The 14,846-nt window shown below is 39.4% G+C and overlaps 1 protein-coding gene across 1 annotated transcript; it reads right to left on the bottom strand.

Annotated features, from left to right (window-relative positions):
• Positions 1-1,045: 1,045 nt before the first annotated feature.
• Positions 1,046-14,566, bottom strand: racgap1 (Rac GTPase activating protein 1). The gene is made up of 17 exons (XM_061735332.1): positions 14,425-14,566; positions 14,036-14,141; positions 11,830-12,032; positions 11,566-11,708; positions 10,887-10,956; positions 10,723-10,776; positions 10,543-10,620; positions 10,220-10,337; positions 7,304-7,434; positions 6,334-6,498; positions 6,153-6,248; positions 5,697-5,895; positions 5,373-5,478; positions 4,898-5,030; positions 2,335-2,461; positions 2,139-2,238; positions 1,046-2,025 (listed from the first exon to the last, which is right to left on the bottom strand). The coding sequence occupies exons 2-17, from the start codon at positions 14,118-14,120 to the stop codon at positions 1,962-1,964; spliced, it is 1,872 nt and encodes a 623-aa protein (XP_061591316.1). The 5' UTR covers positions 14,121-14,141; positions 14,425-14,566; the 3' UTR covers positions 1,046-1,961.
• Positions 14,567-14,846: the final 280 nt, after the last annotated feature.

Raw genomic sequence — 14,846 nt, 5'->3', positions numbered from 1 at the left:
AGAGTCTGAAGAAGCCTGGAGATGGGTTGGAGATACAGTATGTCCTTTGAGAAGACGGCTCCATGGCGCCGGCGTTAGTGTTGTACAGCTCATTCCCAGGGTGCAGCAAATGCAGTATGATGTAATTGGGTGGATATAAAGATGAGAGGCTGTTGAATGACGTAATCATTATCTTTGTTCCGCACAAGGAAGGGGGCTTAAATACTTTGGACTTCTTAGGCGTCACCAAGGAAGCCTTTTTGAGGAATAGATCTTTAAAATGTCAAAGTTTAGCAGCTTTTAATTTAGCTCCATTGGTTTGAAGCAGATGCCAAATCTCGTGCACCATCTCATTCATCTGCTTTGCAAGAACGTGGAAAGAAAATCCCACAGAATCAAAGACATACGTGGATCACGACTCCGTCTCACAATACATCTTGGATTTGTTTCCTACACCGTATCTACCCACTGAAATATCCCAAATTAAAGCATTCCCTACAACAGTTATATCGCTGAGTGATAGCTTTGAAACAAATGTCAAAAGAACAAAGAAGTGAATGCAGAAGGTAGACAGTTTAAAAGGAGATGGAAAGAAAAACATGTCCACCTAATGAAGACAAGCTGGTGTGCTTTATTTGCATCTGGACAGCAGCAGTGTCTAAAAACACTCACAGTTCTTCCACACCAAGCAAGGAGCCAATCTGCTAATCTTGACCACCAATAAAAGCAACAAAACTAAAAAGTAACTTTTTTTGGCTACCTGGAAGCAGATTTGAGGTGGCTGCCACCTCATTATCAGGCAGGACATCATGTCATTAAATGCAGCAGCAATAACCTGCATACAAACTCATTAAAAGAAAAAAGTAATTGCATTTAAACAGTCTCTAAAGTGCTGCACAGTCAGCCCCTCGGTGCCAATAACGCAGATGATGACGACCGACGCCTGGTTCAAGGTTGGATCGGTTAAATACAGTGCTGATATTAAAGTTTCACGAGGAATGGAGGACATCCAGAATTCAAAAACAGTAACAAAAAAAAAAGAGAGGGAGACTTTTTTTTTTGGTAAATGTTAGAAATTTATTTTGTAAGTTATATGAACTGAAGACGGCACATTTGTGTATAAAAGGTGTTAACAGACACTTGTACCTGAACTGGTTAATGTCACAAACTAACGGCTTTTTTGCTGCATTTGTTTATGAGCAAACTCCCGTCATGAACATCATGAAAAAATAAAACACCGGAAGAACTAAACGGTGGTAAAAAGCAAGCGACTACAGCCGATGATAATCCCTGGAAGTGCAACTTTTGAGCTTTGTTATTTTTACAAAAGACATTTACAAAAGAAAATCAATCTAAAACTCTTCCAACTTTTAAACAAGCAAACAGATTTTATCTTTGATAAAGCTCCTTGAGATCTTATAGCTGCGGTTTATAACTGACATATAACAGGAAAAGAGCATGAACAACTCAAAATATTTAGATCACAAATCACTGGCTAATGAGACATTACCAATCAAGTCCAAATAGAAATGAAGTAGAAACATCACAAAACGAGTAAATACACATTCAATAACTTCCTAGAATAAAATGCCTAACAAGCTTTCAACCTCTGAGTGAGACATGAGCTGAAAAACTTAAAAGAAATGAATACAACTAGAAGCAAGTCCCAATAACGCTGCTTATACAGTACTTATTTTCATCTATGAACACACACACACTCTGTAAAAACAGCTCATTCTCAGGATTTAGGATTTGAAATGAGAATGACATGTTTAACATTGAATAAAAGCAACAACAGTAAAGCCACGGGGGCATAAACAGAAACATATTTGGTTGAAATGACCTCTTTAGAAAGTCAAAATCCACCTCTTACCATTCTGGAATATGATTAGCACGCTGAAGAAAGCTATACTTCGTCTCTATCATCTAGTACCACACTATACTGTAGTGTGAATACATGTGTCATTTTAACTGTGCTGTAATTATTTGAGGAGAGGCGAAGCAAAGAACTTTCCTTGACGACAAGCTTTGTTCTTGCTCCCAAATCTGCAATAAAAAGAAAATAACATTACTTATTTAAGTAATAGTACAACCAAACATTGCACAATAGTTTAAGCTCTACGACCACTGATTCCACCTGCGATGAGTGGTGCGTTTACCTGGGTGTTAAGGTGTTCTTCATGCGCTGAGATAAGGAGCTGGAGGACGGGGTCTTGCTCATCTGGTGTTCTGGAGTGGTCAGAGGTCCGAGCATGCTCACTGCCAAAACACAACCAGCGTTACCTCCAAGATCTGCCCGGCCGTGGATACGGACAGTTATGCAAGCAACAATGCAGAAACTTGAGTGGAACTGACCTCTCTCAGGGGTGGCATAGCAGTTTGCATTCTCAATGATCAAATGGTCCAGATTTAGATGCTCATTTTCTGCAATCACAAACTGGCCCCAGTAATCGGCCGGCAGAGCCAGGAGACGCTCCACAACCTGAGCAGACAGGAAATTCATTGTAAAACACTAAAAGAGGGAAACCATTTCATTTTACTGCCTCATTCTAGCCTTGAATAAGACAGAGGGCAAGTGTTTAAAAGAAGAAAAAAAAAAAATAAAACATTCATGGGAGTCTGGGATTTTGAGGTTTTTAGTTGGCTACCAGTGGTGTGGAAGGTCAGTGTGTTGGGGTGTATTCACAGTGGAAGTGTTCACGTGTATTGACACTGGAAGTGTGCAGGGTGGCCCTAACAAACCCGGGGCAGGAGGGCAGCTCATTTAGCTCAGTGTGAACAGAGCAATCCACCTCCAGTAAGACCTGAGGACGCGGTGGTGGTACGGCTCTCAGCGGGCTCTGGTGCTTCCTGCCGGTGGGGTGAGAGCTTAGCAAACCTCAACTGAAGCAAACTACGGACTGTACGCCACATGTTGGATGTAGAAAGGCTTCTGTAGACAGCTAGTGCACTGTGGTCTGTGAAGGAGAACTAACCACTAGGGCTGGGTATCGATTCAAATGTCAAGAATCGATTTGATTCCGATTCTTAAGATTCAGAATCGATTATCACGATTTGATTCGATCCGATATTGATTTGGCTTAGTGTTATTTAAAATGTTTTTGAGCTGTTGACTGAATTATGACTGTAAAATAACTAGTGAAATAATAATTTCACAATAATTATTGTGAAATAACTAAGAAATAAATAACTCAGGCCTTTCAATATCCATTTAAAGTGCAAAAAAAAGAAAGATATTGCAACAGTTCATGCAGTAAACAAATCATTTTAGCTTGTCTAATTTATTCTCTCTCTCAAAAAAAAATAATCGATCTTTAGACATAATCGGTTTTTAGGAATTAATATGAGAATCGATTTAGAATCGGAAAATCGATTTTTTTCAACACAGGCCTACCAACCACCAACCATTTACAGCCTGGGTTACAGTTTTGGTCTCAATCGTTTACAACCATGACAACTCAGAGGGGGTTGCATTTCTTGGTATCACGCCAGGAGAATTAATATAAAACAAAGCATTTATTTCTAATATGAATCGTCTGGCAGTCAGCTCAGCCAAAGGCTAGCCGTTATCACTTCCTCATCTGTAACAGTCACACTACTGCGATAAGCAAAGCTATCAGCAATGTGTACTAGCTCAGCCGGACATCTGTGATCACTCAGATGGTACCGGATCTGGAACAGTCGTACATCAATAAGTGATATCACTTCAAGGGCAACTGTGGAAACTTCTTTGAAGCATTGTAGTGTGGAGCTACAGCTCCAAGAAGAAAAAAAAACAAACAAAAAAAGCCTTTAACCTAATCTAGAGGAGGTATCAACGCTTCTGGAACTGGAGGGATCTGCGATGAACCGTCACACAATGGAAATGTGTATTTTGTAAGATGAATCAGCATTTCAGATTTTTTTGGGAAGCGGGGCGTCCAGACAGGACAAGATGGACTGTTATCATCTAAAAGACTATAAGCCAGACCCTTGCACAGGTCATTTACACTACAACCCTGGCAGCATTACCTCAAAAAAAGTACATATCAACTTTTTTATGGACATCCACACATTTTTCAACAAAACAATCCAAAAACCACATTCTGCCCGCATTACAAAGGGATGGCTGAAAAGAAGAGGATACAGGTACTGGGCTGGCCTGCCTGCCTGCAGAAAACAACACTGTGGCAATGATGACCCAGTGCTGTTGGAAGAATGGGACAGAATAACAAACTGTTTTATCTCCTGGTGAGAGCTGTGTGAAAGAGTCGCAATATTACTGAGTGGTACAAATGTCAGAATACATAGCAAGACGGACAGACGTACAAAAATGAATGCTAGTTAAGGAATGAAATTAAGCTGAATTGGGAAATGATGATGATAATAATGATCTTATTAACAATAATAAGGAAAAAAAGAAGCATCTTGGGCTCACACAGTCCACAAAGAAATAAAACAACCTAAGAATCTGCCTCCACATTTTCCATATCATCCCAATTTTTTCATCTTTGTGGTTGTAATTTTATCTGGGTAATACCAGCCTCAACACCTTTTCATTAGCTGGTTAATTATTTAACATCAAACATGCAGTGCTTTCTGCTTTCACATAAATGGAATTAAAAATTCCAAAATAAAAAGCTTTTATGATCCCATTTCAAAAAGGCTGACTATTACTTGCCAAATTCCATATTACACATTGATCCTTCCATCAAACATTAAAAGGAGCTGACTATTTATCACACTGGGTATTTTAGGATAAACTGTAAATATTACAGAAAATAATGGTCCAAGAAACATCAGTCTTGACAGACTTTCAGATGAAATGAAGAGAGGAGCTGCACAACAAAACACTCCTTGAATATTTGCACCTCTTTAGCATTTCAAGCAGCTATCAAGCAGGGAGTCAGGCCCGTGCAGCAGGCGGGACAGATCCTACCTTGGGCTGCCGCTTGGTGTCCTGCAGGATGGTCATCGGCTCCGGGTTGGGAACTGCATGGCCGACAATAGTTGGGCCGAAAACTCGAGCCAAGTTGCTGATGTCCATCTTAGTGTCCAAACTGTCAGCGACTCTGCAACACAATAAAGTCAGTCATTCAGTGACTGATTTGCATGAAACCATGTTAAAAAAATTTATATTTCAGTTAAACTTTTTAACTGGATTTTTAAGAAAACAAACGGCTGCCCTGCCCATAAAATAAAATTCAAGAATTCAGATACAGTTGGGATTTTTAACATTCTGAGCATCATGTCACCTGAAGCATTTTAACGGCATTGATTTTAGAGACCACAACAGAACTGTGAAAGATTCATCAAGAGTGCGACTAAAGATCTTTGCATCAATCCTGAGTCATAAAAAGAATATTGAGGACATGAAATGAGCACAATGAAAAAGCCGAGCAGAAGCTGCTCACCTCTGGAGGTGAAGGACCAGGAAAGCCAGCGTGTCTCTGTTGGGCTGTGGCAGGTCACAGATCGTTTGGTACATGAGAGCTTTGCTGTTGTCCTCATCTGAAACCTCTGTGGGAGAAAAAGAAACATCAAATTACTCGGCAGAGACCAAGAAACAGGACACCGTTTGGACTTAATGAAAAATAGAAAGCAGAGCAAGTTTGTGACCAGAGTGACAAACAGATACACAAGGAAAGCCTCTGGGAGACGGGTATTTTATTTCCTCGTCTCTCAAATAAGTTACATCAGGTAATCTCTTCTCCAGGGCTTCACACACAGATACGTACCAGCTGCTTCCATGAAGGTACGGATGAGGGAGAAGGTGAGAATGGGCTCCTTCAGGTTCCTCAGGAAGTCCTTGAGGAGGCCGGTGACGGCGTGGATGTCGTCCACCTTGCTGAGTACAGGAACAGTTTTACTGCGGAGAAACTTCTCCTTCAGCTCCTTCACCGTGCGATCATTGCCAGACAGCCGGTACAGACCAGCCTGAAGAAAAAGAAGATTACTTTTTACCTTCAGCAATATACTGTTCAGAAGAGAGCTGTAAAAATCAGTCAATGCTCGTGGAACATCTTCACAGTTCAATTACAAAGTTAATCTCCCAGGAACAAACGATAAAACTACTTCCAGCTCTCCATCATAGCTTAAGGGGAGGACATTTGAAAATGGGCTGCACTGTGATGTGAGGGTTTTATTATCCTTCATATTTTAGCATCATATTAGTGCAGTCAAATACCACTCACTTCGTGCAGGCCTCTCTGTTCGATCTCACTGACACAGTGGACCACGAGCGAGGGGATCATTGGAGACGTGTCTGGGACGTAGTCTGCAAGGACACCCTGGAAACAAACGGGAATCAGGGTAAACGAGGGGAGCATGAACATGCACGTGAAGAGAAAACGAACTGAAAATGACATCGCATACCTCCCCAATCTTGACTGGTGTGCCGCCCATGTTGGGGATGCAAGGCAGAGGGCATCGCTGACGACACTCGGGGTGCGAGACCACCCTGCAGTCACGGCACTTCAGCGATATCTTACCAAACTTGATCCTTTTTCCACATGGCACACAGGATTCTGGCTTAATAACCTGTGAAGACATTTGTTAAGAGGCTTTAAAGTAGGGCTGGGCGATATATCGAGATTTTAATATACATCGATATATTTCAAACGCGATATGGTACGATACAATATCGTTTATATCGATATAGCTTTTTTTTTTCTTTTATGATTTTGATATAGCTTATTTTGTGACAAATTGACTTGAATGTTTTATTTGAGATTTGCACAAATGTTTTGTTATTTGCACAACTGTCAACCTCAGTGGAAAAGTCTGCCTGTTACTGTCTACATTGTATTAATTGCAGTGTATTTTAATTTAATTGTTATGCAGGAAAGGGATATTTGTTTTATTTTATTCAAGAAGCATTTTTATTCTATATATGCAGGCAGTTTATTTTTATTTCATTTGTTTTATACATTTTGATATTGTGCAGACCTCTGTTAATAAAGGAACCTGTGTGACATTTGGCACGAGGCTTTGTATTAAAACTGACTGTTTTTTTAAGGGTTTGCCTCAGAAAAAAATGAAGCTAACAGAGATGCTATGCTATAATGCTTTGGGGGAAACTCCAATTATGTCACAGAAAAAATATTTATATATATATCGAGTATCGCCATTCAGCTAGAAAATATTGAGATATGACTTTTGGTCCATATCGCCCCGCCCTACTTTAAAGCTACATATACAGCAGAATGTTTTGACACTTGAGTTTCAGTTGTAAAATACTCAGGAACGGAGTAAACAGGGCAACATATGAGCACGGAAAAATGTGTATACACACTTAATTTAGTCTTAAAAGTTCAATAATTCAGTGTAGCAATGGCATACTTACAGTTTTGGAAACAAACTCGTGAAGACGGACACCTGCGGTGCTCTGTGGAGTGCTGGATTCTGCTTGAAGGTTGGCCAGGGGCTTGAAAACTCCCTCCGAACCCACAGATTCAGAGTCCCACTCCATCGTGGCTGAACAGGAGAGATTGAATAGAAGCATCCGTTTGTTAGACACGATTATTCTGTACTTATTATGAGAAAGTATGTTGTTGAAGCAAAGAATCTTTCCAGTGAAAGTTGAAACATTGCAGGAGCCCCATTTTCAGCGTATTGACTGACTGGCAACAGATAGTTTGACTTCCTTGGAGAAAAACTATATCAGTTATAGGATAAGTAACAATTATGCCAAGGATGCAGACAAGTTTAACATAATTAAAGACTTATTACTGCACTAAAGGCTATTTCATATGCATTTCAGTTAAACCATTAAAACGTAACATACATGAAGCTGTCAACCTGTCCTTTTTTTAAGTCTGGAGGTATGCGAGCATGTTTTCAAGAGAAATGTTTTTCTTTAAATATTCATAAAAATAAGAACAAACGTTAAATGAATTGTGTGAAACCAAAGACACCAAATTATCTCTCAGCTTTTAAATAACCAAAGATTTTAGGAAGCTGACACACACACAAACATACACACGCCCCAATTATTCAAGTTCATAATAATAATGACGGATGCTTTATTCTTTGCTCCTGCAGTCTAGTGATGGAAGAGTGGACTACTGATTAGTTGAATTATGATAAATGCCACTCAAAGTGAGTTACTCCCTTACAAATACACGTCTTCACTGGTCCGGTCTCAGTTTGACCACTTTTCAGTTCAGACTCATAATATGCAGCATAACATAATAAGAGTTTATACCACTGTCTAACTTGTGCTGACGTTGCACTTTTTTTTAACATTTTACGAGCGATTTTGTGGTTGCAGACAAATTTCCACAGTCAGGAGAAAATCAGAGTGTTGCTTGAGTTGTGGGCACTCCTGCCATCTCTTGTTAGGTGTATGATGGGAGTCGGAGCTCACTGAGGGCAGGATTTTCACCATTTTGTCCAACAGTAAAGTTTTTGCACCAATAGCTCTTACAATCTCCCCAGGGACCACCACATTTGCTACGACAACATGATGGGATGCCCTTGCACTGTATCGTGCTGACTGCAGTTGATTTCTGACCATGGCAGCTTTCTGAGATATGGAAGCTAATGTTTTCTTTTTATCTGGACCGAGAAGCTGAGAGTGATCCGTCAGGTGTATTGAAAGACAGAAAATTGAATAATCCTTATCTTTTAACCTGCAAGCTGTTTCTGACAGTTTCAGAGCCTCTAAAATAAATGTTTAAGTGGACAAACTTGTTTCTATAAAGAAAGATGAAGAAAAAAAAAAGGAACAATCCATATGCACTCCTGCAGACCCGAGTGCAATCTTACTTGAAAAATTTGTTTGTGCACTCAGGTGCCGTGTTTCCATCATGCCAGACTGGTACTGGAGCCGATAAATATCTGAACACTGACTGCTGGATGTTAAGTTGTTTTGTTTTGAAGTCCAGTATAAAGAAGGGCTTCAAATTTATTTTCTGAAGTCATAGAAAATACATTTGACCACAAAAAAATATATCTGGTTCAAACTGGCAAACATTTCTGCAAAACCCATAGAAGTCCCACACAGCAGTAGATATACATCCCATTCACTGGCATGGAGGAACAATCAGGACCAAACTCTCTAGCAAGAACACATAAGCTGCATCCGAAACCCCATCCTTCCACCTTAAAAGGAGCTTGAGGCCGGATTGTGGCAAGATTTATGAAAAAAATCCATATACATTTTAAGTTTTCTAGTAATAATGTCAGATGAAGCGTTCCAAACCAAAAAGAATGATTCCTCTAGTGTATCTCTCCTTTGCCTTGAACAGGCTGTGTGCTGCAAAATGTGCTGCAATTCGGTCCCGAATTTCCCGCGCTGGGCTGCGGATGTGACGTCACATGACGCTGCATGCACGTTCTCCCCGTTCTCCCGTGCCGGCTTCACTGTTGGCTGCAGTACCCCCAACGGCCGTCGTGGTGAAGGGTGGCGCTAGAGAGTCTCATTTCTTATAAGGAGCCTCAAGCTCCTTTAATGAGTAGCAAAAACAGTACGTGAGATTTTTTAGTCCGTCCGAAACATTAGTACGTACTCAATAGTATGTACTATCCATACTAATTCCGGAGAAAATTATTAGTGTGGATTGATGGACACTAGCTAAGCAGAAACTTCCCACAATGCAATGCAGCTGTGTTTGGTTGCTAAGAGCTGCGCAGATACTTATTTCATAAGTATAATAATATTATTATATAATATTGGTATATAATAATATTATATAATGTCATCTTGTTTGGGCCAGGATAAAGGGGAAAGAGCGGAGCGGTACTGTTACTGTGACAGGAGTTGTTACCATGGTAACAACTCCCCCTCCCAACAGCAGGAAGTGCCGTGTGGCTCTGAGTAGTACGTCCCAATTAATGCATACTACTGATATTTACTCAAAAGTGTGCCGAACTATACTTTTTGAGTATATACTGTTTAGTATGGCATTTTGGACGCACCAAGACATCTAGTTTAACTGCAGAACAACAGCTCCCAATGTCCTCCAACGGTTTAACCCCCCTCCGAAGCATGGCAAGCCAGAGAAAATATTTAAGATGCGTGGGTCTCTGCTCCCATGTTTTTACACTTATTAGCCATGTTTCAATAAAGGCTTTTTAATATTTTTCCACAAGAAGAGTGCATTGGACTCCCTTTTTTGACAAAATATTTAAGACATTGGTTCATTAAATTTGCTCTTCATACATTCGAAAACTCTCTTATAAAACTAAAACAAAATACCAATAGTTTCAAGGCCTGCAGATAGTTTGGCTAAATACTGCACTGCGATGAAAATCTTACCAGTCTTTCTTCTGCTGCGGGTCCAGTAAGGAAAACTCTCGATGGTAGAAACGGCTTCAACGGGTCCTCCATTTGCAGGGACGGTCACCGTCGTCTTTGTCACGAGGGTCTCGTTTGCCTGTAACATTAGTTAAAAGCGGTCAGAATGCCCACGTACAACACAACTGTATCAGGCCCCTCTGTGGTCAATAAAGACCAGGCTCTAACACACTTTGAAGAAAAAGGTAAAGACCCTTTTTTTTGACTGTGAAATGCTTTATCTCACATATATTACAGTAATTAAAAGCTAATGATGATGCACAGAGCCAAGACACGACACATACTCTTCCTGAAGTTCTGCCTGTTGATCGAGACCTTTTCGCAGCAGCTGGAGGAGCGTCAATATGATTTCTTGAGGAGCGCTTAAGTCAAAGACATAAAATACAACATAAATACCTTAAATGAACATGAAAACAATTTTGCACTTCTGTTTTTAATAAGAAATATAAATGTCCTCCACATACCCTTTTTTCTCGTCTCTTGAGTCGCACCGTCCTCACATTGGTGGAGTCCCAGTCCTGTCAGAAATCAAAATCATTAGAATCAGATACTAAATAATTCCAAAGATTATTTAGAGAGCATTACTTTCACTTTAATGCAACATGCTGGCAAAAGAGGAAGGACCTACCAGCGAGTCATCCGTTTTGTCATAGCTGATATCCGACAAGATGGAGCCAGACTCGTCTATTGTCATCAGTCTGTGAGGAGCAACAGAAAACCCAGGAGGAGATTATTAACACGTACTTTTAGACCTGTGACTTGTGTAATCATGGCTAGAGATAATAATGAGCACGGTCGGAGAATCGTCTTCATTTGCTCTTTGAAAAACATCTGACTGAATAAATAGAAATATATTTCAATGTCATTTTCCACCAGTGAACAGAACCGATCACTTTGTTGCACAGCGGCCCCTTGCTGTGGACGTGACATCGCTGCCACATGCTATTTTTGTTTAGAGAGCCTAAAAGCCAACAGGAAAAAATGTGTGTTTTGCATGTTTTTTTTTTTCAATGAATGACCCTTGTTCTACTTTAGGGTTACGTGAACATGAATAATCAGGCTTGAAGTGCAATTCTGGAAAAAAAAAAAAAAAAAAAGGAACAATGGAATCATTCATTATTGTTATCTGCAATAGTGGTCTACATAAATCTCATGATTATAAAAATTCTTTCACCTAAAACACTTAAGAAAACAGTATTTACATTTGATGGTTGCATATGTACATAAAAGCAGGGACAGAGCAAACCACCACAACCATAAACGGGAATTGTGTTTCTAAAACACATTTCAATCTGTTCGTTTCTTACTTTCGACTGGTATTCAGGGTGGTTGTCGCCTGGCAATTTGTGTTCAGGAAGGCCAAAGCAGAACGCTGTTCTGCACTCAGCTGGATGCTGTTAGAGGACCCTTCGCTGGTCAGGAGGTCCCGGATCAACTGAAGTTGCCGGTCCTGTATTAAGAAATGCAAGTGAAACTCAATAAGAAGCTGTTAAAAAAAATATAATAATCATAATAATATTGACACAAAATATGAAAGCTAACAATTTAGTTTGGCATTTGACTGAACATACCAGTGTGTCACAATCCATCTCAGCCTTTTGTCTGCGTCGGATCTCCACATCTACTTGGTTGCGGGCGTGTTTGAGTTTGACCTCCATGGCTCCCTTCTCCATGTCTGCTTCCCTGAGCCGGTCCCTGCAGGATCCCAGCTCTTGCTCAGTGCCCAGCCATTTGCGACGGCAGTCATCAAAGTTTTGTACCATCTGAATAAAATCTAGGAGAGGATTCATTCATATAGTTATATAGCAGGCAATCAAATGAATGCCACATGATGAAATTGAAAAATCTAATTAAACTGTCAAGATGTGTGGCTTATAATAAACATTTCTAACAAGCTTGATTACACTCTCAATGTAAAGTTTGATATGCGCCATTAATGGGTTTATTTCTAATGCAGGGGAAAGATTCAGAGATAAATATTATTGTGATAAAGATATCTGCAGGTAAGATCATCAATATTAACATAAAACAACAGACTGCAACAGAGACACAATTAATGTTTTGATAATTGCATATACCGGTAAATCAAAGTCCAAAAGAAAATTGCTTGAATTTCCGCATGCTTACAGGAGCATAATGAGATATCCATATTTTAAATCAAATCCAAATAGGAGCAAGAAGCAAAATTAGTTATTTTACAGGATGACTGACAGAGCATTTGCAAAACTCAGGTTCAGGTTGTTGGAGAAAATTCTCATTAACAAAATAATTAACACATACATATACATATACATATATATATACATACATACATACATACATACATACATACATACATACATACACATTATTTTTTTTTTATTAGTATTATTATTACTCCAAAAAAAAACTAAAAATATAAGAGTCAGCAGATCTATAGGGAATGTTAGAGGAAATATGCTGAAACCAATGTACTTGCACATATTTGGGACTGTATGGTTATTCTGGATTACAATAGAACAAAATATGAATTCAATAATGGGGCTTTTTTTTTTAGATTAAAAAGCAAAAACAGCTGCCGGGCTGAACCGATACTAGTGCAAAAGTGGCTTAGTAGGGAAACTGTGGAAAAGACGGGATAACAGCTGATTATCAGCTTAAATTAAAGGCAGTTGGACTTGACAGTGACCCGTACAGTTACCCGAAAAACCAGTGGTCCATGGACATTAATATTTGGCCACGAATCCAGTTTCCTAATATTTATATGTACTTAATTTCTACGCCGGGGAAATACAAGAAGCAAAGCTTGAAGGCTTACAAAAGTCTTGACGCTTGGTCCGACTTCAAGGCAGCATTTGTTGTAGAAATTAAAGTGATGAGGACACCGAACTTTATGATTTGACCGTTTAACGTTAGCTACCCAAAAATCCAACATTACCTGATACAAAATGGGAACCGCAAATCCACGTTTCGTTGCCTGGAATCCAGTTGTTTCTGTGAATTGCAGCGATCCATTTGTCTCTCTTAAACTTATTTTTCAGCAGTCTGTAAAACGATAACTCAGTCTTTCTGCCACTCAGTTGGCGTAACTCGCTGTAAGTCGCATCTGTGATGTCATGCGCATTCCCTCTATATATTGGGGGAATATCTCACCCACCAAATATTTAAAGAACCTCCAACAAACTAGGAAGAGTATGATATTGTTAATGGAATGGGATGGGAAAACCAACTTTCTCCCTGAATCTATGACGTTCTTTATCTGCTGGAGAAAACAAAAAAAACGTACCGTACTTTAAATTATTGACACTATGAAAAGATGAGCAATACTTGCGGAAAGGGTAGATGTATGTATGAAGTAGGATTTGAAAATGACACATGTACAAGCATGTATATGAATAAGAAAGTATGAATTTGTTTAAATATGAAAATTCTTCTAGAGTTCTTTTTTCTTTCATATTTTGTTTCTAATGTTTTTGAGCATACACTGGAGGAACTATTATTTAAAGCAATGAAGATGGATTGCTGTAACTTTAAAACAGACGCACAGATGAGGAATGGAAACAGATTTGATCCTGTATGCTGAATGATGGCTGTTTTCCATTGACCTGTTCTGTTATTTGTCTAGACGTTTTTGTTTGGGTGTCATCTGTGCTTTACCGTTGCTTTTTATTTTTTTACAAAATATTTAGTTTTATAAGAATTGGGTAAATTTAGAGTAATGTAGCAGGCAACGATAGATGACCTTTTGGCATTTGTTTGAAATAACATAAAATAAAATAAAAGCCCTGAGCCACTCACTGGGTTCAATGCTCTCGTTGAGTTGGTCGATTTGTATTTTCATCTTGTCATATAAGCCCTGGAGGCTGAACACCGCCGTCTCCATGATGTCCCAATACAAGATCCTCTGAAAACAAAATACAAAGGTTCATTTACACATGGCTTTGAATAAAAGTAGCGTTGGCTGTATAATATGATACACCAATTAACAATAATATAATGCACCAAAACTACAGTCCATCTCAAGCTCATTTAACCTTTTCGTACTTTCCAGGAAAATCTTTAACTTTTATTATTTTCCTGTTTTACAGTAACGGCAGAAGCGTGACGTCACACCCAGTCAACGGTAACTCCGCTACCGCTAACTCTCATCGTTAAATAACTAAACCAAACAACAGCCCGCTACCTACCTAGATATTCTTTGTGCGGTCAAGAACTCCGGATATTTTCTTTAGTTAGACTGACGGTTCCTTTTGTTCGTGTCGCAGAAACCACTCTATTCCTCACGTCGGTCCACAGCTGCAGCCTCGCTGACCGCGTTTCATTTCAAATCTCTCCGCTGTCCAATGGCTGAAGCCCTGGCGTCGGCGTCATGGCGACGGACACGGTACACTTCCGGCAATGTATTTGTTTTCAAAATAAAATCCGCGTGGCTAACGGCCATTCACTGTACAGGCGCTTCCTGACGCAGACAAAAACACACGAATATTAACACATACATAGCATTATATAACAAGATAAATGTCAATATTAATTTATAAAAAGTATTAAAAAAAATACATATTTAGACAAAATAACAAAGCTTTTAAACATTAAACCAAAACACAAGACG

The sequence above is a fragment of the Cololabis saira genome, chromosome 12, assembly GCF_033807715.1.
Source record: "Cololabis saira isolate AMF1-May2022 chromosome 12, fColSai1.1, whole genome shotgun sequence".
Classification (NCBI taxonomy): Eukaryota; Metazoa; Chordata; class Actinopteri; order Beloniformes; family Belonidae; genus Cololabis; species Cololabis saira.
This window is presented reverse-complemented; position numbering and strand designations above follow the sequence as displayed.